General features: G+C 37.3%; 1 protein-coding gene across 3 annotated transcripts in view; it reads right to left on the reverse strand.

The window, feature by feature from the left end:
• The window catches only part of LOC124722634 (talin-1), a 284,201-nt gene that overhangs the window by 46,901 nt on the left and 209,755 nt on the right, over positions 1–27,545 (reverse strand). For 2 of the 3 annotated variants that reach the window (XM_047247780.1, XM_047247781.1), the window contains exons 29-40: positions 27,375–27,537; positions 19,150–19,471; positions 18,835–19,069; positions 16,335–16,505; positions 15,699–15,956; positions 15,161–15,430; positions 10,091–10,319; positions 7,661–7,785; positions 7,352–7,477; positions 2,728–2,844; positions 2,310–2,495; positions 466–688 (exon numbers count right to left, since the gene is read on the reverse strand). In XM_047247780.1, the coding sequence (XP_047103736.1) occupies positions 466–688; positions 2,310–2,495; positions 2,728–2,844; positions 7,352–7,477; positions 7,661–7,785; positions 10,091–10,319; positions 15,161–15,430; positions 15,699–15,956; positions 16,335–16,505; positions 18,835–19,069; positions 19,150–19,471; positions 27,375–27,537 (2,425 nt within the window). Of the gene's footprint in view, positions 1–465; positions 689–2,309; positions 2,496–2,727; positions 2,845–4,329; positions 5,537–7,351; positions 7,478–7,660; positions 7,786–10,090; positions 10,320–15,160; positions 15,431–15,698; positions 15,957–16,334; positions 16,506–18,834; positions 19,070–19,149; positions 19,472–27,374; positions 27,538–27,545 lie in introns of those variants that run through there. The other variant, XM_047247782.1, reaches the window with a different exon arrangement.

Raw genomic sequence — 27,545 nt, forward strand, 5'->3', positions numbered from 1 at the left:
CAACAGTGCAGCGTTTCATTTTAACCCTTTTCTTTTAAAGTTTATTGTGTCATTGCAAGAATGAGTGCGTGGGATCTGAACTTAGTCTCTACATATTACAAACACAGGTCATACATTTCCAGTTTCTTCTACACTTGTAAATAAAGGGAAAAGCAGAGGAGATGGCACTAACAACATCAACCAAAACATTATGTACATAAAGGACAGAAATAAAATGTGCTACAAAGACAGCAGAAAATGGAGATCTTTTCATGAGAGGGATTTCTTAAAACAGCACATTGGTTAGCAATGACTGTGACTGTATAACTAGTAATTAGCAATAAGTTAGTTCACAAAGGAAACAAGTAAACATAGTTTAAGGATTGTCCGCTCAGCCAACACAATACAAAGTCCCCCCCCCCCCTTCCAACTGGTTTACCACCACCACCATTCGTAAACATGTGAAATACTGCTTTCTAAACTGACCTTTCAGTAACTCAGCTGCAGCAACCAATTCAGCCACACACTGAGCTATCCTCCGAGAAATTGGCGGCAGACCTGTGCGTGCTGCCTCTTGTGCACCAGCTCCTGGTCGACTGGCAATATGTAGAATAGTCTGCAGCAACTCACGGTACTGGACTGCCACATCATGTCCAGCACGTATTGTGCGCGACCTGAGTTCGGCTGTTTCTGCTGCATTTGCTGTTGCCTAAATTAAATAAATAACGTATTACGTGACTTATTTCTACTGATAGTAATATAGCTGCATCATTAGACAACAAAGTACAACTGATTTAAAACTAAACTACAAAATATCTAGTCTGTATACCCATTTTTGTTAGACAGATGTACAATTAACATGACCAAATAAGCTTCATGAATTTGATTACAAATAATTTCACAAAAGTTAACACAGTCTAATGAACAAAAAGAACATTTTGCAGGTGAGAGATGAGATAGTTGGGGTTAAAGATCGAAAACAGCCTAGTTTTTTAAGTATCTGTTTGAGAAGAAAAACACCTGTTTCCAGGAAACATTTGGCATGTTAAGGGTCTGGCTGCACAACACAATCATATTTTGATTGTAATATTTTTAATTAGTACAAAGATATAATCTAAAAACTTGGAAATGTGTGAAGAAGGCATTGAACCACCTCATGGTCTGTCAAGATACCAGGCACTAACATTACACATCTGCATTCATATTTATATGCCACACACCTTGTGTTGTGTGCAGCAGAGGGCATCTTTACACTGTCTTTTAATTCTACTCACTGAGGGTGCATGGGAAAACAATTGCTTGTACAGTGCTTAACCACCTTTATTTTTACACTATGGACTCTGTGTGATGTAGCAAGCTATGATAAATTCTTAAGAAATTTCTATGAAAAAAAAAGTTCTCTAAAATTTAAGACCAGCATTTCATGTGCTGTGTGAACCTTTTCTAGCAGGGTAGAACACTGAAACTAGCTTTAATAAATTCAAGTTAATATGGATCCCCAGATAAGCATTCAATACTCAAGGATGGGTTGGTTGCATGTGTATCTAGTAAGCTACTGCTTTTGTGGGAGAAACAATCTTCTTAATAGTAATCTGTCTTGCTTTCAGCTTTAAAGGTTTCGCATCTCAGGAGTACTATTATGAATGAAAAAGTAATGAAACATGGACTGATTTTCAATCCTTTGTGACATTTGCAGATTTCTTTTGGATTCTCTGTTACAACTGGTGCAATGTTACAACAAAGATAACTGATTCTACCACTTCTAGTGGGTTTTAATTGGCTAATAAAAATTGAAAAATACTGTTGACAAATAAAGAGATTTTAGTATAACTCAAAAAGTAAGTTACAGCCATGGCAGTTAACTGATGTGAAAGTGCTTTGGTTCATAACATTATGAGTGAAGTCTGGAGCCATTACAAGATAGACATAAATTGATCCTCCACAGATATAGTGTTGAATAAAGCATATAGTTTAGAGGAAAATTTCTGTCTCAGATTTTAACATCAAACTCTCTGACTGTTCAAATGACTCTAAGCACTATGGGTCTTAACATCTGAGATCATCAGTCCCCTAGACTTAGAACTACTTAAACCTAACTAATCTAAGGACATCACACACATCCCTGCCCAAGGCAGGATTGGAACCTGCGACCGTAGCAGCAGCACAGTTCCAGACTAAAGCACCTGGAACTGCTCGCCACAGCGGCCGGCTCTCTGACTATTGATTTAAAATAGTAGTAGTAGTAGTAGTAGTAGTAGTAACAACAACAACAACAACAAAGTAACTGGAATACACACAAGCGAGAGGTGGGTAGATTAGCATTTCCATACCTTGCAGATTGTGAGCATATCTGAAATGGCTTTACGGCCAACATTAGCAGCTACAATGATGTCATCCTGCTTGCAGCTATTGCCAGCAGCTACAGCTTTTGCTGTGGCAACTGTAATCGATTTTGTACAACGGACTAAATCCTCTGGAGTTGCTGAAGTCTTTGGCTGGTCAGGAGAATTAAGAGCCTGTGCAAATAATGAGGATAACTTACAATGAAGCTCAGATGAGAAAGTAAACAGTTACAAATGTTGAGTTGGCAGAGTCATCACTACATTCATGTAATTATAAATGTATATTATATATTGTGTGCTACAAGGCAACTGTGGTGTTTGGCCAAGAAACAAAGTCTTTATACAAACTATAAAAAACGATGTGAAGCGTAATGCTGAAGAGTGAATGCTACATTGCAAGACATACTCTTATCTCTTGCGCTATGGCCTGTATAGTTGACTCCAAAGCTCGGGTGCCCCGTGTATGTTCATCTTCAACTGCTTTAACAGTCTTCAGTAAAGATGTCACATTCGTCACCATCACCTATAAAAGAAAAAGTGAGTCAGGTTAATACCCAAGACGTATAAACAAGAATAAATCTAAGCTTGGGTTACAAGAACAGAATGTTAAGTAACTCTGACACCTACAAATAAATACAGGCAACACTTATCAACACAACAGATTATATGTTACTTAACAGTTAATATTCTACAGCATACACAATACCACAAAGTCTTTGGTTAGCCATGCATTCCTTCTCCGTCAGGCTGGAGTAACACACAAAACACATCACCAAATTTCGTTAAAAATACAATGGCATGCTGCATGTTCAGTAATGAAGTAAATTGATTACCTACCATTTAAAAATTAAAAATTTTGATTTTTAAGTGTAACAAAACATCCACTGCATACCATTATTTCAGTTTTTTATGCTTGTAAATACCACAAACAAGTCATTATCTTTGTGCAAGTGACACTGTCCTCTTCACACTTCAATAGGAAACATCATATACCTCAAATTTATCAAGTACTTCTAGAAAAAAATAAACAAACAACAGTTTTGGAATTGCGAATTGAGAAAGTCTATATATTCTGACTGATCCATATATCACAATATGGAATATATCTCCTGTTGATTGCAAGCAACAACATAACATTAATTGAAGGCAGTACATTGTGAATAGTGCACAACAGTACAAAATTCAAGATATAACAGAATTTTAATAAAATTCTGACAATTATAATCACTCACAAATCACCTACTTTTACAAATTTGCTGCTATGTACAAAAGTCAGCACAAGTACTGTTATTTAATGTTTGGTATTGTGTATCATATTCCTCTAACAAAATGAGTAATGTCATCCCCACAGAGAGATTGATGTCACATAAATGCCTTTCACCAAATTAAAACAAACAAACAAACAAAAGATAATGATTACATATGTCATCTCGTCAACAAAACTGTTTAACTGGACAAAAAGCCCGTTCCTGCAAACTATTTTTTCATTAAAACACCATGTAAAACTCAATACCATGCACATTAATTTTGTTATTGAGCACTTGATTTTAATATATAAATCAAACTAAAAGAAAAACCGAACAAGCAAGCACCAGGCTTTAATCATTTTGGCACACCAGGTAAATTAATTTTATATAATGTTTAGCAGTGAAAGGTGACATGACAGCAACTCTAGTGGTCTACAAAATATTTTAAGTTCCTTTAATTTTCTCACTTAAGTATATGCAATCACACTAAATCTTGTGCCATGCATATCAGGTAATGGTCAGACTAATGATACAGCAATGGGGCATGTACAATTTCCACAGTGATTTCATTTATATAAAATATACATTTCCAACATAGGGGATATATCACTTGAAACAGCAAAATAACAACCAAGATAAATAAATTTCATACATAAATGGTCTGACATTTTTGTAGGAGATAATTTACTCCACAGAAAACTGAAGCATATATCACTGTGTGACAGTTCACATTAACCTATTACTAACATAAATTTAGCCCCAAGAGGACACATGAGGCCTATCTGTTTATATTTCTTCCTTTTTTTTCTTTTTTCTTGGTAATAAAACTGCATGGGCTTCAATCTGCAATAGTCTACGTGCTTCTAGATACATGTGCAGGTAAGGTTTGAATTTTGTACTTTCAGCTACTATGAGAGAGGAAAAAATTACACTATGAACCATTCTCATTGCCCTAATACTGGACAACAGGCACATGTACCACTTCAGATGAGAGTGTCAGTTTTCAAAGTTGGTTTTAATACACTACTCCAAGAGATCCCCGACAAGTCAGAGTGTAACATTGTTCATCTCTGCTGCAGTACTATGTGGTTCACAGAAGCACAAGTTTTAGCACATATGTTCTGTGGCTTTGGATGGTCACATTCTTAAATTGACAAAAAATTACATTCAGTGACTGACGAACTGTCACAGTAATTCACAATTCATTAAACTGCAAACACATCATCTAGTTTTATCAGTCATCATTGGGTAGAGATGCTGCAGGTTATTGTTTACCTTTGTTCATAAAGTACCTGTCTTACAAACATAATTAAGAAATTGACACTATTTGTCAGATATTTTACCATGGAAGTGAACAATATATTTATTGTAACAAATAACTGTTATCAGCAAAATTAACAAAATTTTAATCTCATATCTCTTAAAAATGTTACACATGAACAAAGTTCTTTCTTAAGAAGCGGGATGTGTATCAAAATCAACCATGAAAAAATAAAAATTGGGAAAAGAATACACAATAGACCGCATAACCAATCATGTCAACAATAGTAAAAATACATTTTTTTCATCTACAGCCACACACTGAATAGTGTCACACTTTCCCAAAAGGCAACAGATCATTTATGGCATTTTAGCAGACAACTCTGATATATTTTCTAGTAAAAATGTTCTGAAACTGGTAACTGTGTTTATTTTGATTTTCTAATATGACATTTATGAGACGTGGCTGCTATTTAAATCAAGTTTAAATAAGAAAAAATAAATATATTTGAAATATCAAAATGAACATTTAAGTCACAATGTGATTCTGGTCTCCAAGAAAATCTCTGCAACCAAAAGTTTTTAAGCAGCTACTAATTGTACTAAATCAGTAGTGGGGGTCTCTGACTGATGCAGATTCTCGACGCTAAGCAGGCGGATTAGTTCCTCTTCTTGATCAGACACGAGCCAATCCGTGTCCGAATCCACCTGCCGGATCAACAAAACATAAAATATGCATCCTCTTTTTTCTTTCTTTTTTTTTTTTTTTTTTTTTGCACAAAAGGTGTCCAAACTAACGTCTGTACTACTGAGAATTGCAAAAGGTTGAGAGAAAAGTATGGTGACATTCAAGTACTGTAATGCCAATTAATTTGCACACAATTGCTTCAAACGGGTGACAGAATGCAAGTGCTCCATCTACTTGTGATGTTCCTGATATAGCATGTGGTATATGAACACAAGTAAATATGAATTTAGGAAAACAAAGATATTTTTTGTGATAACTGTTAGCTAGCAGAAACATAATCAGCTAACTATTTACACATAGAGCAAAGGACAGTCTTTTGACAAAAACACATAGTTGCAAGTTCTTCCTCATAGACGAATTGGCAGCAATTAGAAAAGATCTGACAAAACCTCAATAGGTCACATTGGACAAGTTGCCACAGACCATTTACAAATCATGTCTATGGTGAACATCTGTGCTGCTCATACTACAGTAAAATACAATCCCTGAACACTCAGAGTAAAGCTGACTGTAATTCTGTTGTTTGGAAACAGAAAAATCACTGAGTGCAGTTTAAGTGAACATTTACCAAAAGAACATTGAGGCAGACACTCTACCTAAAGCACAAATCAATAATTTATAAAGAAGAACAAAAAATTCAAAGCCTTAATTTTCGACTGAGGGTATCAATCTATAATTGACAATGTTATAAGTCAGTCATTCTGTGCCAGAAGAACAGACAGTGATATTTAGACTAACTCCCAAAATAAAATGACTACAATTCAAACATGTGATGATTTTATCAAATTATTAAAGTTTTCCTATCAGTCACTTCAGGAAAGAAAATGTACAAATTCTTAATTTCCTGTCCTTCAGAAACCTATATTCTAATATAGGGTAGTTCTGTAAAAATAGTAAGTTTCAAAGATTATAACTTCTTTTATTTCACAGTTCATACCATACGATTTCTCACTGTTGCTCAGTACAGAATGCAATACAATATCATTACCACATTTCTTGCATTAATATTATATGCCTCTTAATGTGTTGTATGGCTCCCTTCACCTTTGGTTTCTACTATGCTATGTGTTTGCACCATTTCCTTGTATTAAACCCCTCATTCTATTCCTGCTGTCTACAGAAGAAGGAATTCACAGGTTTGAAACACTTGAGATTCTCAGTTTACATCAATGTGTATTCATTACGAAGACCATTACCCCACTTTCTTTCATGGGGGCAGCATTCCTCCAACCTCTCTTCATATTTATGTTTTTCATGATTTACAATTTTTGTTTTCTTATGAACAGAACAAACACACAGTATAAATGGCACACATTTTAACTGGATTTAATTCTGAATTTCTATTTGGGCATTTCTACAAAAAAGTGCTCTTTGTAACTATACCGGAAAATTAACTTCTAAATACTATCACACACACACACACACACACACACACACACACACACACACACACACACAGAGAGAGAGAGAGAGAGAGAGAGAGAGAGAGAGAGAGAGAGAGAGAGAGAAAATGGTTATGGTAGAGTGGTAGAGGCATTCTGCAACTGGCTGCTTACAAATGATGGAACTTCACTGCTGTCAGTATTAAAAAGGGCATTCTTTGAAGATGTAAAAGTTGTGTATTAGATTAGCTACACATTAAACATTTCTTACAATTTTTACTGATGTATATTCTCATGAAACATAACACAGACAACAGCATATCTGAACAGCTTAATAATACAGTTTCCCCTTTCTCAGTTTCATGAGAGAGTAGCTAGTTTTCAATAACATACCTTGGCTGATTCCTTCAGGTGATTCATGGATGGATCATTGATGCTCTTCCCTGATGCAGCCTTTGTAGCCTGTATCAGATCGCCAAGAGCTGATGCAACATCTTTTACAGCATTAATTAGCATTACCTACAGAAAAAAGTGGGATTACAAATAATAAACATGATGTGCACCACTAAATGTAAAATATTCTTTCTAAAAATTTTATCTGAAATAGTAGCTCTCTGAAAACTACCACAAACTTGCAATGTAAGTGATCTACTGTGATTTTTCAGTTAAATATTGCTACAAACTTTAAAATAATCTTTTCACCTGAGCTTCTGGGTTATTGGATCCAAGAGAGGCTGCACCGAGTTTCACAACTTCTGACAGCTGTACAATTGTTGCAACAGCGTTCTGAGCAGCAACAGCTAACTGCTCTTGAGAGGATGCTGCACCTAAAATGACAGAGTAACTACGTATTATTTAAAATGTGTAACTGATCAATTTGTATCCATTTAAACGTTAAAGAGACGTCGATGACTTGCCGTCCTGGTAGACCTGAGCTAGGACACACAATGTAACACAGCTAAAAATATTAAAAATGTTCAAAAACATGTGCAGATGTGTGTACTTTCCTGATATTTACAAACTATCCCCTTTGTTGCCAACTCAACATGACTAGTAATCAGCTCAATTTCTGAAAGTCATTTGCGACAGTTCTGCACTGTTGTTTAGCAAAAAAAATACAATCTTATCAAGAATTGGACCACATTTGTTATTGGTTTCAGGACTTCCTTGCAAATAGAACACAACACATTGCTTTTTAATGGAACAAAACTGACAAATGTAAAAAGTTCTAGGGGACTGATGACCTCAGATGTTACGTCCAATAGTGCTCAGAGCCATTTGAACAGATGTGAAGATAATTTTAGAAGTACCTTGAGGAGGTGTGCTACAACTGTTAATGCTTACAATACATTCCAATGAACTTGTGTACAATGTCAGAAGTTCCATGAGGCTGTTTGCAGATGATGAAGTTATCCATAAGAAGGCAGCAATGATAGAGGAGTCTACCTAGTGAATTGCAAAGAAGACCTGCAGAAATGTGACGATTCAGGCTATGTCTGGCATTTGGCCCAGAATATAAATGAATAATGTATTTGCACATAAATGAGGGAAGAAATTTGCTACTGTATGATTATAATATTGGCAACAAATCACTGGAAAAATTAACTACCATAAAATACCTAGGCATAATCATCCAGAGCAACTAAAGCAGAAGGACCACATAAAACAAATTATGGGAAAAGCAAATGCACAGCTGAGATTCATTGGAAGAATCTTCAGGAAACATTATTCATCCATGAAAAAAGTGGCTTACAAAACACTTGTTCGACCAATTCTTGACTACTGCTCATCAGCCTAGGACCCTTACCAGGAAGGATTAACATGGGAGCTAGACAAGATACAACAAAGAGTGGTACACTTCTTCACACGATCATTTAGTCATTGTCACAGCATTATGGGTACGCTCAACAAACTCTAGTTGCAGACACTACAATTGTGTCAGTACCACCATACTGTTAGATAAACTAAGGAAGCATGGGATGGGGGAACTAGACACTCTTAATTATTTAGTATACCACAGTACATGAACCTAACAAATGAATAATATTTCCAAACATATTATTTAAAATGTCCTCAGTTGCTCTATGTTTATTGGTATTGAATATACTGTAATTATTCTTTGCATATGAAAAAATAACTAATTCTCAATGTACATTAAGTGGAAAATCATTAGCATCATCATGAGAAACAACAGAAAACCCAACATTCAAACCTGTAGAACTCCAATCAATCATTCCCCCAACCCCTCGAAAAAATTTGGAAAAAAGTACCCTCCTACTACTGATGCATTTTGGAGAACAAGTGTCTGCATCATCATTATTATTATTATTATTATTATTATTATTATTATTATTATTATTATTATTAAGAATGACACAAGTGACCTATTAGCTACACCATTAAGGTCATAAAAGTCAAGTTTTGTATCAAAGTGTGGTTATTTACACAGCTGAATGCTTTGGATAGGTCACAGAAAACATCACTTGTTGCTGTTTTACAATTTCATCCTTGTAAAAGCTGATGCGTGAATGTACATTTGGCATTACTAATTGCAAAACCCATCTGAAATTAAAACTGTGATTTGCTAACATCATTATTGTTTGCAAGATGAGAAACTATTTCAGAGTACACATACATAACTTTCTCGAAAATTCTAGAAAATTATGTCAACATTAAGGTAACTTAGTAATTATTAACATCACTACTAACACCTTTGTATGTAGGGTATAACAAATGCATATTATAATTCCTCTGTAAAAGTGCCCTGACTTGTTGGTACTTACATATTTCAGAGAGGGTGATACTTGTAACTTGAAATATTTGTTTTTAGTTAAATGGTTTGTGGCAGACACAGTACTTGTATATCTGTGTGTGTGTGTGTGTGTGTGTGTGTGTGTGTGTTTGTTTGTTTGTTTGGGGGGGGGGGGGCACACAAAACACATATGCTTGACTTCATACTCTGCTCACATCATCCATTAAATTTTTACACTCTGAATCTATTTACTTATTTATTTTAATCTCACAAGTGCTGTCTTACAATTCATCAGCAATGCTTGATATGATAGCATTTTTCAAAGTTCACAAAAAAACAGCAAGTTATAACATGTTAGAGAATGTCACTCAATAACCAACCTGCAACAAGTGTTTTTGTGTCTTCAACCAGAGCTTTTGCGGTCTTGAGTATGTTCTCACGGTGGTCAGAGAATGATTCATCTTCATTGTCAGCATGCAATGTACCAGCAGTGGCAAACATAATAGTTGTATCAAGATCACCAATGATCCCAGAAACTGTGCTGGCAGCATTGATACAAGCCTGGGTGCCTCGAGAACCAGCTTGAAGTGCTGCCAGAACAGCAGACACCTGTAAAACACGCAAGTAATAATATGTACAATTTTCATGGTTCTAGCAATTTCTCCCTCCAAGAACTGTCTGCTTTTCACTGGTCTACAATTTTCATTATATGAAATGAAGCTATCTGGCCTTTGTAGTGGATTAGATTATGAAAGTCAGTGTCTTGGTCCCATTTTACTTTATTAAAAGCCATCAACAGATTTAAAACTGTGAAAATATAAACAAAAACAAACAAGAAGATGGACTTCTTAAATGTGTGAATAGTGAGAACAACTTATCTAATGATTACAAGTAGAAGAACAACAGCACAGAGTGCATATTAATGATAAAGTAAAAATTACAATGATGTACATGCATTGACTAAGTGCCTATGGGTCACTGCTGTAACATTTAGGTTACTTGTGCACTTTATTCACACACTGAATAAGCCTTCTGTCTTGTTCGGTAAATCTATTTACATTTTGTTGTTTATAGTTTATCATTTTTAGATCTGATGATGGTTGCACACTGACTTTTATAACCTAATTTCCATTGCATTTAACTGTAGTAACAGATAGCACCCATCCTCAGAAATCATATGAAAAGTTTGGAGCACATTCAAAATAATGCCTCATCTTTGGACAACAAGCTAAAAAGAGGAAGGTAAACTGCCTTCACTGAGGAATTCCTTGTACAGCACTTAACATTTCTTCAATAAGTTTCTTTTTACAAATGACTGGCATAGCAGAAACTGCAAGTGTGTATACACAATACTTTCAGACAAAATTACGTTCCAGAAGAAAAGTTTCAATACTAGCATAGAAAACACACCACCACGTCAATTGCAGTACACATTTTCAAAGATCACAAATGAAGAAATAAACAATACTTATTGACATTACATACAGTAATTTACAGTTCCCAGAATGCCAGAATAAGGTTTTCACTCTGCAGTGGAGTGTACACTGTTATGAAAATTCCTGGCAGATGCACCTATGTGCCTGACCGTGACTCGAATTCGGAACCTTAACCTTTTGTGGGCAAGTGCTCTACCATCTGAACTACCCAAGTATGACTTATGACCCATCCTCACAGCTTTACTTCCACCAGTAGCTCGTGTCCTACCATCCAGACTTCACAGAAAATATCTTGTGAAAGCTGCAAGACTAGCACTCCTGGAAGAAAGGATATTGCAGAGACACAGAGAGCCAGTCTTACAAGTTTTGCAACAAAGATTCTGTGAAGTTTGGATGGAAGGAGATGAGGTACTGGTTGAAGTAAAGCTGTGAGGACAGGTCATGAGTCATACTTGAGTAGCTCAGGCAATTGAGCACTTGCTTGCGAAAGACAAAGGTCCGAGTGTGAGTCTGGGTCCGGCATACAGTTTTAATCTGCCATGAAGCTTAATTTTCAAATAGTTGCAGGTAAGATATCTAGCTACAAATACTCTCTGTAAATCAGGAGGGTAATAAGAGGAAATGATAGAGAACAATGTCCTGTTGACATCCAGGTCACTAAGAGATGGAATGTTATTTTTGACTGGATGAGGATCAGAGAAGAAATCACAACAGCTTTGTAGAAGAGAGTATGTATTTCAGCCCTCAAAATGTTTCTACTAACATATTAACAATGCATATCATTTGTACACACTGCAAAGAGTCACAAAGATCAAAATCACATTATTTTTATATCTGCTTAAGAGAGCAAAAGTAGATAATTCCACTTGTAAAGACAAAGAAGAGAGTGGAGCAGCAGACTGTGTACATTGAAGGTTGAATTTATACCATCAGACTTGTGGAAGAAAATCTTCCACACAGTCCTGAAAATGTGATAACTATTTCATTGTCAGCTTAACAGCTAGTACATCAAAATTACTGACTAGAATAATATATACACAGAGGACAAAAGTCATGAGATATCTCCTAATATTGTGTTGGACCACATCGAGGTGCTCCATTACAACAGGCAATGGCGTAATGCAGCACCTCGATCTGGCATGGACTCAGCAAGTCATTTGAATTTGCCTGCAGAAATATTGGGGGTCCTGCTGCCTCTACAACCTCCCTTAATTGAGAAAGTGTTGCCAGTGCAGGAATTTGTACGCAAACTGACCTCTTGATTTTCTCTCATAAATTTCAATGGGATTCATGTTGGGTGATCTGGGTGGCCAAATCAGTTGCTCAAATTGTCCAGAATATTCTTCAAACCAATGGTGAACAGTTGTGGCCCAGTGATTTGGCGCATTGTCATCTATAAAAATTCCATCATTGTCTGGGATCATAAAGTCCATGAATGGCTGCAAATGGTTTCCAAGTAGCCGAAAATAACCATTTCCAGTCAATGATCAGTTCAGATGGACCCGAGGACCCAGTCCATTCCATGTAAATACAGCCCACACCATTATGGAGCCGTCATCAGCTTGCATAGTGCCTAGATGACAACTTGAGTCCAAGGCTTTGTGGGGTAAGTGCCACCTTCAAAACCTACCATCAGCTCTTACCAACTGAAACTGGGACTCATCTCACCAGGCCATAGTTTTCTAGACATCTAGGGTCCAACTGATAAAGTCAAAAGCCCAGAGAAGCACTGCAGGCGATGTTCATGCTGTTCACAAAGGCTCTCCTGTGAGTCATCTGCTGCCATAGCTCATTAAAGCCAAATGTTGATGCAGTGCCCTAATGGATATGTTTGTCATACATCCCAAATTGATTTTTGCAGTTATTTCTGTTAACACTGACAACTCTACACAAATGCCACTGCTATAGGTCACTAAGTGAAGGCCATTGGCCATTGCGCCGACATGAAATGCCCCTGGGCCTAGCTCCTGCTATTATTCGGAGTTTAAAGTTCATTAATTCCTGTCATGTGGCCATAATCATGTCAAAAACCTTTTCAGGTGAATCACCAGAGTACAAATGACAGCTCTGACAATGCACTGCCCTTTTATACCATGTGCATGTAATATTACCATCATCAATGTATGTGCACATTACTATCCCATGACCTTCATCACCTCAGTGTAGAGGAATGGAAGTGAAAGTCTGTTAGATGACAATTCCTTTGACCTTAGGAAACGCAAATGCACCAGAGAGGCAGCTCTGGCATTGCTCCTGCATGGAGACACGTCTTGAGATAGAGAATGACAACGTCAGTTGATTTATTCACCGACAGATTTCATTCAACAAAGTAAAATGTCGCAAGATGTTTGAAAGTCTCAGAAATATACATACAAGGTCTGTTCAGAAAGTAACCAACCATTTTGAATTACATACTGATGGAGGTATTTACCGATATGCAGTTGGCAGCACTCCCTTGCACACTAACTCCTTTGTAACCATGTGTTTAGAGTGTTGGTATCTTGTTTAGTTTTCATGAATGTGTAACTGGGGAAGACTTTTAAAAAAGCATTTCAGCATTTGAAACTAGCTCTTGGAGATGATGCTCTGGGCTGTTCACATTGTTTTCACAATTTATAAGTGCTCGTCACTCAACTGAAGGTGATCCAACAATTTGGTGGACACAAATTGCTGATTGACCATTGTGCAATAGTTACATGAAAAAAATCTGTAGAAAGAGTTCAGAGATGTGGCAAGACAACTCATGAGTCTTGCACCCCGACAATGTGCCTACACACTCAGCTTTGTCAGGTCCTCAGTTTCGTGTCAAAAATCAGATGATTGTTCTCCCACAGCCTCCTTACTCACCCGCCTGGCTCCTTGCATTTTCTTCTTATTTTCAACATTAAAGTCAGAGCTGAAGCACAATTCTCATAGTACTGATGACAAAGCAAATTCATCACAGAACATTAAGGCCATTCAAAGGAAGGACTGCTACGCAAAATTGAAACACTGCTGAGAAAAGTTTGTAAAGGGGGTAGTGGAGTACTCCGATGGGGACAATGACCAATAATCTGTGAAATTAACAATAAAGTTTACAAAACTAAATTTTGGTTATTTTCTGAGCAAAACTCATATAAGAGGTAAGGAAATATGGGTAATACATAACACATACACGAACCAACAGGGAACAATAAAAATGAAATACTAAGAGAGAAGTGGTCAAATTACAAAGGGTGTAATGTAAGGATGTAGTCTTCCTCCCCTACTGTTCAATTTTTACATTAAACAAACAATAAGACCTCAGGGTGAAGTATATCACTGATAAGATTTGCTGATGACATTACTATCCACAGGGTGGACGAGTAAGATTAAAGGACCTGCTGAATAGAATGAGCAGTCTAATGAGGAGAATATTGTCCAAGAGTAAATTAAAGGAAAATGAAAGTAATGGTAATTACTAAAATTGATATTGGTGATAAAATAAAAATTTGGGACCATGTGGTAGACAAAGTGAAGGAATTCTCCTATCTCAGAAGCAAAATAACGAATGATGTACAAAGTGGGGAGGACATAAGAAGCAAGTTAACACAGGAAAAGAAGTCTACTAGTACCATACATAAGCTTTAATTTGAGGAAAAATATCTGGAGACAGCATTATATAGAAATGCATCATGGACTATGGAAAAACTAGAAAGGAAGAGAACTGAAGTGTTTCAGATGTGATGTTACAGGAGGATGCTGAAAAAGAAGTGGACTGATGAAAAAAAGGAGGAGTAAGTTCTCAACAGAATTGGCAAGAACGTAATAGGTGGTAAACACTGACTACACAAGGGAACAGGATGATCTGTATTAAGACATCATGAAATAACTTTTGTGATCCCAGAGGGAGCTGCTGAGGACAAAAATTATATGGGAAGACATAGAACGGTCTATACACACACTGAGATTTGCAGACGACTGCACAATGAAAGAGATATTAATGACTCAAATGGAAAAAAATTCCTACTGTAAGTGCAGTTAGGAGCAACTCACCTTTTCGGAAACAAGCCTTGCTCCATCTGCAACATCCCTCTGTGCATACGTATCATGGGGACCAGCCAACTGACAACTGCCACCAGCCTGTACTAGGGTCTGACATGCACGGCCAAGCTCTTGTACACCACCTCTGATACGAGCAGATACTTCAGCATTACTCGTAGCAGCAGCCGCACCTATAGAATCCTGTGCCAACTGAGCATACCAACGTGCCAACTCGGCACCTAGTGCTCCTAGATGACTTGGCTCAGTGCCTGACTTAGCCACCTGAAACACATTTATGGAACATTGAAAGATTATTCTCTGCAGACAACACTGATGAAAATGTAAAACTGCTATTTCCACTGTAGAAATCTTTGAAATGATTTTCACGTAAACAACACAAAGAAAATTATGTCCATTCAAGACAGCAATTACTTTTATAATTACTAACTATCAAGACAATTTAAAGAACACTGCTGCATGCATTAAAAGATTAATGCATGCAAAATAAATAAATATATAAATGCTGAAAGCTGCAGAATTCAATACAAACCATGTCTTGTGACACACGTGCTATTTCTTTGGCTGCACGAACCATACGTGTCTGGTACTCGACAAAACCATGCTCCTCATCAACACCGACACTAGCTCGTGTATCCGAGATGCGTGACATGGCACGTGTTATCGTGTCAACAATGCCTGTTACAACTCCTGCCTGAGTCGACAGTTGCTCCAATGTACGGCTTAGATCTTGAAGAGCATCGCGCAAGGCATCAGCGGTCTCATCAATGTCTGAATGAATATTCACTGCCTGTAGAATACAAAGTGAAGAAAATGAAAAGAAACCTAAGACGACATGCTAATTATTAAGAAATGGAAGAAGAGGGGAAGGAGGAGGAATAGCAGCTGAGAGCACAGTCATAAAAAGGAGTTTGAGAAATAGGTGGGATAGAAGGTCAGTGGTAACAAGGTGCTAATGGGAGAGAGTGATTCTTGTTTTACAAGCATCTACTATTAAAGGAAAGGTTGTGAATACTGATTATTTTTAAAGTCAAAGTAAACAAATGCAGTAGCATCATCATAGATATCTAACTACCAAATGCGTTTTTAACATAATAGCTGACACGCTGTATCAGTTACTACACACACATATTTTTTTAAACATAATCCAAACATTAAATCAGCATACCTTTGGATTACCACCACCTTCCTTTGTTGCATAAACTAACTGTAAAGCACTCTCTGCTACAGTCTTTGTCTGATCCAGGAGTACCATCTGCTGCTTTGAGTGCACCATGTTGGATGCTGCTCCAACTGCTCCAGTTACCAAGGGATCAAAATAGAGCACCATTTGATTCACCTAGAAAATTGTTTACAAAAATATTTCATACTTTTCAATGGTCTATAACAAATACAAAGAGAATTTTCAACAAAAAATAACACTGAAATCATTTCTATAATAATTCTGATATTACAGGCACACTATCTTGTCCCTTGTTAGTAACTATGCACGAATAATAACATATATTACTACTATAAAAATATCTGTATTTGATTATGTGACACGGAAAGACTGCGATAAATATAGAGTAATGCTCTGCCTATCACATGGAAAATCGTTCTGCTAAATCTTACCACACTATTGTAACAGATGGTAACACTAACATACAGAATATCATAAATACAACTAGTTCAAAATATGTCAGTATACATGTTTGACAATAGTGTGAACTGTACTAAAAGGAAATTTCCATTCAACAATTTTTCATTTTACACAGAGATAGTTCAACTGACCTGTACTTATCTACTAGGTTTTACAACCACAGGTTTCTTCTTCAGGGTACAATAGGAAAAATTCTATTTGTCAAGCACTGCTTGATCGCTGAACATATTAGTTCTGAATTGAAAGAAGTTTATGTACTACAGATTTTAGTATATTTATCCTTAAAATACACAACTGCTTTCCAGAAGCTAAGAGGCAGGTGGACAGAATGTGAAATGAAGTTGAGTTTCCATCTGTGCTGCCCTTTGAAAGCCACAGTTTCAACACATCATTTGACTACTTTCACCTAATTCAAATAAACTTACGGTATTTGGAAAGTAAACGAATCCAAAGTAGCCAACCAGTTGCAACAAAAGGTGGTTTCATTGGATGTACACCCGTCTTCTGGATCCATCAAAACCATGACAAAATGTTGAATAAAACACCTTTTGTTGCAAATGATTGGCTGCTTTGGATTCATTTACTGATGATCTCTAACCATTGCTGAAGCACAGCTATGTTCAAAATATACTTATGATATTCTGTATATACTAACTCAGTTGGTGCCATTTACCATACCCATAAATGGTTTTCTTGCCCTTTCACCTAATCTGAATAAAATCAGTAACCATTAGCTTTACCGTTCTGCTACAATGGTTTGATCACTTTTGTATCTGGTAGGTGACTGACAGCCATAAGCTACAAATATCATACCTGAAGAGGATAAAGTGTACAAGATACTTAGAACCAACAGAGGAGCACCGTGACAAAACCAGGCCTCCAGGAGTATTGCATCCCAATCAATTTGGCAGGAGACACTAACTTATGTAAAAAGCAGAAATCAGCAGGGAGAAGCAGTGTTTAACCCTTTCTGAACCAGCTTGTCATTGTTCAGGCAGCTGGATAGTATGTGACCACTCAGTCTGTGTCAATCATAGCCATCGCCATAACTCTGCTGCCACCGGGTCGAGAACCAATGATTGCACCTGTCTGCCCAGCCCAGATGGCCAACACTCCACCAACTGCCTGCCCCTGCTCTTCAGTTGTCAGTCCACAGGTCAGCCCTGGACACCACCACTATTGTGCCACTGGGATGCCAGGGCCTGTCATAAAGACAGAAGACACTGATGACTGGCCTTGCTCCACACCAGAATCATATGAAGCTTTGGGTGGCATCCGTGCCACCGTCACTGAGTCAGCACTCCATGATGACACTACACTGAGTAAGTAGCCCGCTTCTCTGGACCAATGGCTGTTACTAAGCCTGTTGCTCAGTGTGGAATATTACGTGAAGAATGAAATACATCTCACAGACTGTACTAGCCGGATGGAATAAATAAACACATTTCTATGTTCAAGGAGGAGTGAAGTTGAATGATTAAATGAGGAACAGGGTATATGTCCACTGCTGGACTGTCTACTGCTTTCCCGCACATCTCCCCAACACTGTCACATGCACATGAAGACTTGAACTCATCCTAAGAAGAAAAATTGCTCATGTATAATTCTGGTTTCCCCACAGTTACAGCAGACCTGCTACATATAATTCAGATGCAGTTAACAGATTATCTGTGCGTTCCAGGCTGGGAATGCTATCAGAACACTCCCTCCCTGTCAAGACAAACTATGCAGGAGAACCTCAACAGAATTTGGAAGAGAGAAAATACACAGACACAAGCTCTAGATTGGCCCATTATGATGTCTAAAGTGGTACAGCAGTGCGTGTGAAAAGCAAATGTTGGAGTCCTAGTCTCATACACTATTTTAGTTTATCAGAAAGTTTCACAACAGTTCACATTTAGCTAAAGAGTGAAAATTTCATAACACACAGAGCTAGTATATTGTTAACTATGGGGAAATGAATGACACACAGCCTCTGTCACATCTCAAGCAAACTTACGGGGATTAATTTCATTAGCTGACTTACCGCATGACCAATATTTTCTGCTCCAAACTTGGCTGCTGTTCGAAGAGGTTCTAGCTTATCTGTGATTTCAGATGCTGACCGGGACATCTGGTCTGTGAAGCCTTGCAAACTATTGTCACGACGTGGAGCTAAGCTCTGTGACACAGCTGACAAGGAAGCCTGATCCAGTTCACGTATTTTACCACTCAGTGTCTCTACGGCATCATCACATTCCTTTTGTCCTGGAGCCTTATCTCTAAATTGAAACAGAATGACAATTATCAAATATTTCTAATCACATTGATATCACACTATTCCAACTGCATACATTCATACCTTATTGAAGACACAAGCTTCTTTATTGAGTCAGACACACTTTTGCTGTGGTTGGCAAGCAACTGCCATGTTGGCGGGTCACGAGGACTGACTGCCAGTGACTTTGCAGCACGAACCATGGCACATGATCCATCAATTATCGACCGGGCAGCAGAGGTAACTGGCTCCTGTGCACGACGTGCCACTGCTCCAATTTTGGCTGGTTGAGAAGCAAACTCTGGTGAGCTAGCAAAGGTGCAGAGACTGTCGACAGCCTCAAGGAGTGGACGTGTAGCTCTTGCACAGCAGTCACGGTTACTTTCACTGTAGTCCTGATCCAGAGCTGTGACAACAAAGGATTCACACATAAAAATTATGTCTACTACTATCACAATATAACTTCACGCCATCTTCCTATCATGATAAAAACAAAACTAAGCCGCTAATAAATATGATTACTTGGAAATAATTTGCAGTAGCATTAATGTCACCTTGAGGTGTTTACCATTAACACTATCTGATGTGGCATTATATAAAATTGACAAAATTACAAGTTCCAAAAGCTTTATAGAATGAAATTTTCACTCTACAGTGGAGTGTGTGCTGATACGAAATTTCCTGGCAGATTAAAACTGTGTACCGGACACAGACAAGAACTCGAGACCTTAGCCTTTCGCTGGCAAGTGCTCGCAGGAGAGCTTCTGTGAAGTTTGGAAGGTAGAAGAAGAGGTATTGGTGGAATTACAGCTGTGAGGACGGGGTGTGAGTCGTGCTTGGGTAGCTCAGTTGGTAGAGCACTTGCCCACGAAAGGCAAGGGTCCCGAGTTCGAGTTTCGGTCTGGCACACAGTTTTAATCTGCCAGGAAGTTCCATAAGCTTTATTTATACTCCCAGAAAAACCCGAAGTTTTGCAGTATGGAGTTGGGTGAAATGTAAAAGTGAAGCTGTTATTAAAAAGATAAAATTTTAGTGTTTTCTGAGTATTGCTGAAAACACTACTAAACTCGACAAAGACGTTTGATTGTGCTTCAAGAAAATTATTTGTATAAAAAAGAGGCTATACAAGACACTTAAGCCAAGTGATTTGGAGTCTTCATATCAATGCCAGAATCATTACAGAAAATGGAAAGTAGTTATCATCAGAGATAGATGTGAACCAGGGAGTTAAGACAGGGACATAATGCATCTCCAAAGCTATACCAAACTCTCGCTAATCCGACCCTCAGTAGTCCAGTCTCTCAGTAATCCGACCCACATCCAGTGTCTAGTTGGTCAAGCAGATATGATGCGCATAACAATGAATTATCATGTGCAACAATGTTGTCAGTCAGTTACAATATTAAACAATGCTATACATTCCAGGAAGAAGGGAAATTTATGAATAACATGTCACTAACTGGTTGAATGGGGAAAACTGAGAGATAGACCAACTTTTAACAGATGAAGGAATAATAAAAAGTATGCAGAAAAGTTATAATGAAAGGGATGAAGGAAAGGACATAGTAGGAGAGAGCATGAAGATTTCCCACACTGCTGATGCTGAAGCTGTATTCATCTTCCTGGAGTACATTATGCAACAATCAGACACATGCAATATTGATGTAATACTTATAACGCAGTTCCATGCCATCATCACATATCATCACTGTAACAACTAAAAGCTCAGGACATGTTGCATAGTGAGTGATACTACTGTATATGTATACACTCCAGAACGAAGTTTTCAATGAAAATCAACCTATCTTAGGATTTAATAAAGAGTCTTCCTTATGTGCTTAAAATAAATTTTGGACACATTCAATAACCTGGCACTTCTGTTAATCCGACATACATATGTGCAAGGAATGGCTGGATTATTGAGAATCTAGTGTATTTAACATCTACATAGATGACTTGATAAGGATGTGCAAAGACAACAATATTCCTTTGGGAATCAAATTGAGACGTCAGCAGTATGTAAACATCTAATTCTATGCTCCTGCTGCTGGTGCTGCTGCTGCTGCTGCTGCTGATGATGATGATGATGTAATTATTCAAAAATGTGATGACAAACCACAAAGTGCAAAACTAAGGTAATGATGTGTTCCTAAGAAAGGCACAATTAGGATAAAAAAAGTTGCATCTATGATAAAATATTGAAACAAGTGTCCCAGTTTCTGTATCTTGGCTGAGACTTAACCTATCAAGAAGATCATGATATAAAAATAAACCAATTTCCTATCTGAGAAATTGTAGGCCAACTGCAAGGGCTTACAAAGAGAAAGTGAATGAAGAGATTAAAAAATGGAATTTTGTAAAGTACTGGCATTTCCCACCTTGTTTTATGATGTAGAATGGTAGATTTTAATACAGAAAGACTATAGGCAACTGGAAACATTAAAAATAAAGCTGCTTAGACCTGTAAAAAATGTTAGAACTTCTACACAAGAGCAGAATGTAGTATGAAATTTGTAATATAGAAAGCAACAAAGAACAAGGATGAATGGAAGGAACATGTTTTGCTTATGTTAGAGACCAGAAAGCCACAACATGTCACACATTTTAGGCTTGAGATCAGTGAGCACACCAAAAATAAGGTGGTGAAACCTGATCATGCTTAATTTGGCTTAGAGCACTGCTGAATGAAACAAATGCATAACTGAAACAGCCTATAAATGAAAAAAGGAAAATATACTGTAAAGCAATGAAAGAGAATATGAGAACTGGACCATTGCTACATAAGGGTGCAGAAGAGAGACTACTGACATGCAAACTAATAATCAGTTGTGAAAATGGGAGACTGAAGTGATATACACAATAGGCAAAAAAAAAACCAAAGAGAGAGAGAGAGAGAGAGAGAGAGAGAGAGAGAGAGATGGTTTCAGCATCCTGTAAGCCCGATATAACACTGAAAGCAAGGAAATACGACACGCTAAGGTATAAACATAAGACAAGCTTGGAAGAAGGAAAAGGAGAACCTGAAACCAGGAAGCAGTGAATGAACATGAACATTACTAATCAGTTCAAACTAAATGCAAAAGACTGCAAAAAGATAGATGTTACTGACTGGTTTGTAGCTGCTACTGTGGGAAGAATAGCTGTAAATCACTTATGTTGATGTCTGATGCATTGCACATCACAGGTTCAGTACACAGCTTGAAAATGACGCTTCACACAATAAAGGCAGTTGGATTGTTAGCCTCTCACTATTACCGGTGGTTCACAGTCAAGTGAGGTGACAAAAACAAGGGAATTCCATAGAGCAGAACTAAACAACTATTTCCAAAACACATAGTAAACAGAAATGAGAAACTATTGATAGCTCTTAGTGCAACTGAGGCGGCATAACAAAATATTTAGATTGTTGGTAGCACCAATTACAGTTAGATTCACACACACACACACACACACACACACACACACACACACACACACACACATACATTACAATGTCCTTAGTTATTGGGAACTCCAGAACTGAACAGGTAATATATTCCTTTGAGGGAACATCCTGCAAGAAAAGGGCATTTCATATTTGCCAGGAGATCTTATGTGAAATACAGAAATCCTGTGCTAATGGCTGTTGAGGAGATAACCTACAATACATTTCAGATTATCAGCAGCAATTATATCTGCTGGCAAATTTAGAAAACAGTCTTTGGACTGTTTGAGCAAGTGGCAGAGATGGTCAAGTTATTTCAGTTTTAGTAAAAACTTACAAATGGCATGCTGAGTACAATATAAGAAGATTTTTGTCATTAAGACCCTCTGCAGTAAAAATCCAATATATCAAGAGCTCATCAACAGAGCCAAATACTGAAAATAGTCAAATACAGTATAAATCACAATAACATTGCTTGAAAATTAAACTACAGTATATCCCTAATTATTCGGGGTAACATGGGGGAGAAGATTAATGAATAATTGAAAAACATGAATTACTGAGATGTTTTCAAACAAGTTTATTCCAGTTCTGTGCACAGGTACCGTAGGCCTCTTTATTTCTTAAAATAATCTATGATGTTGATCTGCTTCTGGGCGGAGTTGACATTTTTTCATGCAGCATTTTGAAATTTTCTTGCAGCAATAACACCATTGTATTGAAACCCTTCCGGCCCATTATAATCTAGAGGCATATCAACACATTGCAATGAGATACAATAACTGACAAGCTTGCTGTACTCCTCCCTACTTTCGCATACACTGTCCTCTTCTTTATTTTGCTGTGAAGCAGTAGTCACAATTTCAGTGTCACTCGTGTTGGAAAGCCGGTTCATATGTGTTTATCTTCAGCCACTTGTTCAAGTTTTTTTTCAACAACAGCTTCAAAACCATTTAATTCCATTGCCAGATTCATTATTTGTGTAGTTATTTCTTCATCACTGAAATCTTGAAAATCACTTTCTTCTATACCCCGAAGAATTTTTCTCCATGATCAAACTAGTGTATGTGGCTTGACTTCTCGTCAGGTATCTACAATTGTCAACTTCTTCCAGAACACCACCAACCAGTATTCTCAGTTGACCAGCCCACTAGTGTCATTTCACCGAAACAATTATGCTGTTTTTTTTTTCATGTCCATCCTCGTGACTGAAGGTCTGAGGGGCTACAGCCATTCACTATTGTAAGAAAATGAAACACGTACAGCCATCCTTATTATGTCATTTATTGTATGGCTACCAGTTTCAGCACTTCACTGCACCATCTTCAGGCTGATGCTGAAGGGGTTAACACCATCTGTATACACAATGCATCAGTGGCCAACATAACTGGTTTACGCATACTATCTGTAACTATGATGCTGTCTCTCCAACCATCAACTGTTGTGTTGGAGAGACATCACAGTTACAGGTAGTCTGGGTAAACCAGTTATGTTGGCCACTGATGCATTGTGTATACAGATGGTGTTAACCCTTTCAGCATCAGCTAAGGACTGAAGATGGTGCACTGAAGTGCCGAAACAGGTAGCCATACAGTAAATGACATCATATCTTACAATTATGCTATGGTCCACTGGCTGTATAATGGCAGTCACATTAGGAGGTAAGAAGTTATTTAGGATGAGACCATTATCAGCTATGACTATCCTCTCATCGGGATGTGAAGGAGCATTATCAAGCAATAGAACAGCCTTCTGTGGCAAACCTTTTTCTTCTAGATATCGCTGAACTTAGGGCACAAAACGTGTGTGGAACCAGTTTTTGAAAATTTCACAATCCATCCCTGCTCCTTTCTCGTTGCAATAATGCACAAGAAGATCCTTAGCTGTGATACTCTTGAATGCACAGGTTTCTTCCAGTCACTAGTAGTTTCAATTTGTGGTTACCAAAAGGATTACCAGTGCTCAAAACTGCAATGCATTCTTTAGACGACACAGGAGCACAAACTTTGCTCTTAAAAGAAATGGTTGTGGTTGGCAGACTTTCCAACAACGATCGCTTTCACCTGCATTATAAATTTTTTCTAGTGTGAAATTCTCTTCTTCCACAAATTTCTTGAACTCTTCCCAGAAGGAATCAGCTGCTGCAATATTTGAACGATGCTGCTCTCCTTGCACAGTAAGTCTGTGAAGCTTGTGATTTTATTTATTTATTTATTTATTATTTATTTATTTATTTCTTGTTCCGTAGATCCAGTTAGTGAGTCAATCACAAGGATATGGAACGTGTCAAATTGTACAGGTTTCAATTTAAACTTACAATAAATACAAGGGCAATTCAATGGAAAATTGTACATAGTTTAAGTAAGACATACTATAAATAAAGTAACAGATACAATGTCAGCTAGATAACATAACTACCATTTGACAGAAAAAGGAGTTTCAAATAAAGGTTAAAGATAAGAGCACAAAGTTAAATCAGATATTAGACCTACAAGAGTAAATACATGTACAGCCAATCTGTTGTTACAAAAAGTGCGCTAATGCCCAAATGCACAATAAAATCAATTGAACTACTTCTAGACACAATAAGTTTAGTGATGGTATACATTTTCTTTCAGGTATTCATCCACAGTATAATAAGATTTCTCTGTCAGGTAATCTTTGAGAACTTGTTTAAATTTTGGCAGTTCTGTATGAACACATTTGATATGTAGTGGTAGAGCATTGAACAGCTTAATGTTGGAGTAGTAAACTCCTTTTTGTACCAGAGTGAGACGTTTCATTTCTAAATGTAGATTGTTTTTGTTTCTGGTATTATAACCATGGAATTTACTGTTGTCTTGGTAGATGGAATAATTTTTGCACACAAAGGTCAGCAAGGAAAAAATATACTGTGAGGCAGTTGTTAGGATACCTATCTTCCGAAACAAGTGCCTGCAAGAGTGTCTTTGATGGACCCCACACATTATTCTGATTGCTTTTTTTTGGATGGTGAAAACTTTTTTTGCAAGTGGTTGGTTCCCCCAGAATATGATAGCATATGACATCAATGAGTGGAAGTAGCCAAAGTAGGCAACCTTAATAGTGTCAACTTCAGCCACTGAAGAAATTACCCGTAATGCAAATGTTGCCGAGCTAAGTTTTTTACATAGATGAAGAATGTGAACCGACCAATTACATTTACTGTCTATGTAAGCACCCAGGAATTTTGTGTCTTCAACTTTCTGTATTGGTTGATCTCTACATTTTATGTTAATTTCATCAGGATTACTTTGTGATGTATGGAACCTCATATAATGAGTTTTATCTGCATTGAGCGAGAGACCATTTGAGGAGAACCAATTTAAGATGTCATTAAAAACAGTATTTGTAGTTTTTTCAAGATCATGATCAATCAAATCGTCAATTAGAATTGTGGTATCATCGGCAAACAGGGTAAATTTGCTGTTTGTCTCAGAAGAAAGAGGAAGATCATTAATAAAGATGAGGAAAAGCAGTGGGCCCAAAACGGAGCCTTGAGGCACACCACACGTTATCGTGCCCCATTCAGACGAGGCAGGTTCTCCAGAAGAGCCATTTAGCATTACAGTCTGCTTCCGATCCTGTAGATATGATTGTAGCCACAAGCCAACAGTACCACCTAAACCATAGTATTCTGCCTTTTTCCAAAGAATCTGGTGGTTTACACAGTCAAAGGCTTTCGTAAGATCACAAAAAATACCCACTGGAGACATTTTTTTGTTAATGGCTTCCAAAACTTGGTTGCTGAAAGAGAATATTGCCTGTTCAGTACAAAGACCGGCACGAAACCCAAACTGATTTTTGCTTAAGATACTGTGGATGTTGAGATGGTCTACAATTCTCCTGTGCATGAGTTTTTCTAGAATTTTCGAGAAGGTAGTTAATAGGGATATTGGGCGATAGTTTGTAACAATGCTTTTATCCCCTTTTTTAAAGATAGGAATCACTACAGCCAACTTAAGTCTGTCAGGGACAATCCCATCTTGTAGGGACGCATTGAATATGTTGCATAAGACGGGACTAACAAATTTATAACAGTGTTTCAGTATTTTACTAGAAATATTGTCCACACCAGCAGAATTTTTATTTTTTAATGATCTAATTACTCTTATGACTTCGCTTACAGTAACTGGAGGTAAAGATAACTGTGGGATTCTGTTGCTAATAGCTGTTGTTTGAATCTTGTTATCCATCCAGATGATGCATTAAATTCTCTGATCAACCCTAGAGCTTCATAAAAAAATTTAACTTTTTCAGCACATATTGTGCTATAATGACACTTGCTCATTTTTGGATAAACCATTGCTAAAGAGCAGCATCTAATTGATCAAATGTAGGCATCTTCATGCTTTTCATGCAGATGATCCAGAACTATAATCACATTTCCTGATAAAATCTTGTATTTTCTGCTTATTCCATTTAATGTACCAAACAGTTTGCATTCCAGGACTTAGTTTTGCAGCAGTTTCCACCTTCTCTAATCTTTCCATTAATACTAATTTTTGTTTTAATGTCAACACATGCTGCTTTCTTTTTTCAGTAATCTCTTTTACAAATTTCTTTTAACTTACTTTGATGACACTAATGCACCAACTAAAATCAGAAAACTGAGTTTCTTTTCGATTTACGTGGAACAGGCTGGCCAATAACAATGGAAACAGTACTTTGTTCTCATGCAGTGGGTTGTTTATTATTGTTTGTTACACAAAAATATTGCAAACCCCTCACACACACACACACACACACACACACACACACACACACGGGCATATAAGCTACACAAATAATTCACAAACTGGACAATCAGAAGTACACTGTATTTAGAAACTTGCAATATACAGAGCATAATAAGTTTCTTTCTTACCCTTGATTTCTTTTACCAAATTTGCTGTGGAATTAGCTACATCCTTCGCAGACTGCACAAAGTGACGTTTGGCTACAGGATTTGTTGTTTTGGATGATGCCAAACGACATGCATTACACAAGGCACTTGTATGCTTTGCTATTACAGTTGCAGCAGAAAGAACCTAAAATG

The sequence above is a fragment of the Schistocerca piceifrons genome, chromosome X (genome assembly GCF_021461385.2).
Source record: "Schistocerca piceifrons isolate TAMUIC-IGC-003096 chromosome X, iqSchPice1.1, whole genome shotgun sequence".
NCBI lineage: Eukaryota > Metazoa > Arthropoda > Insecta > Orthoptera > Acrididae > Schistocerca > Schistocerca piceifrons.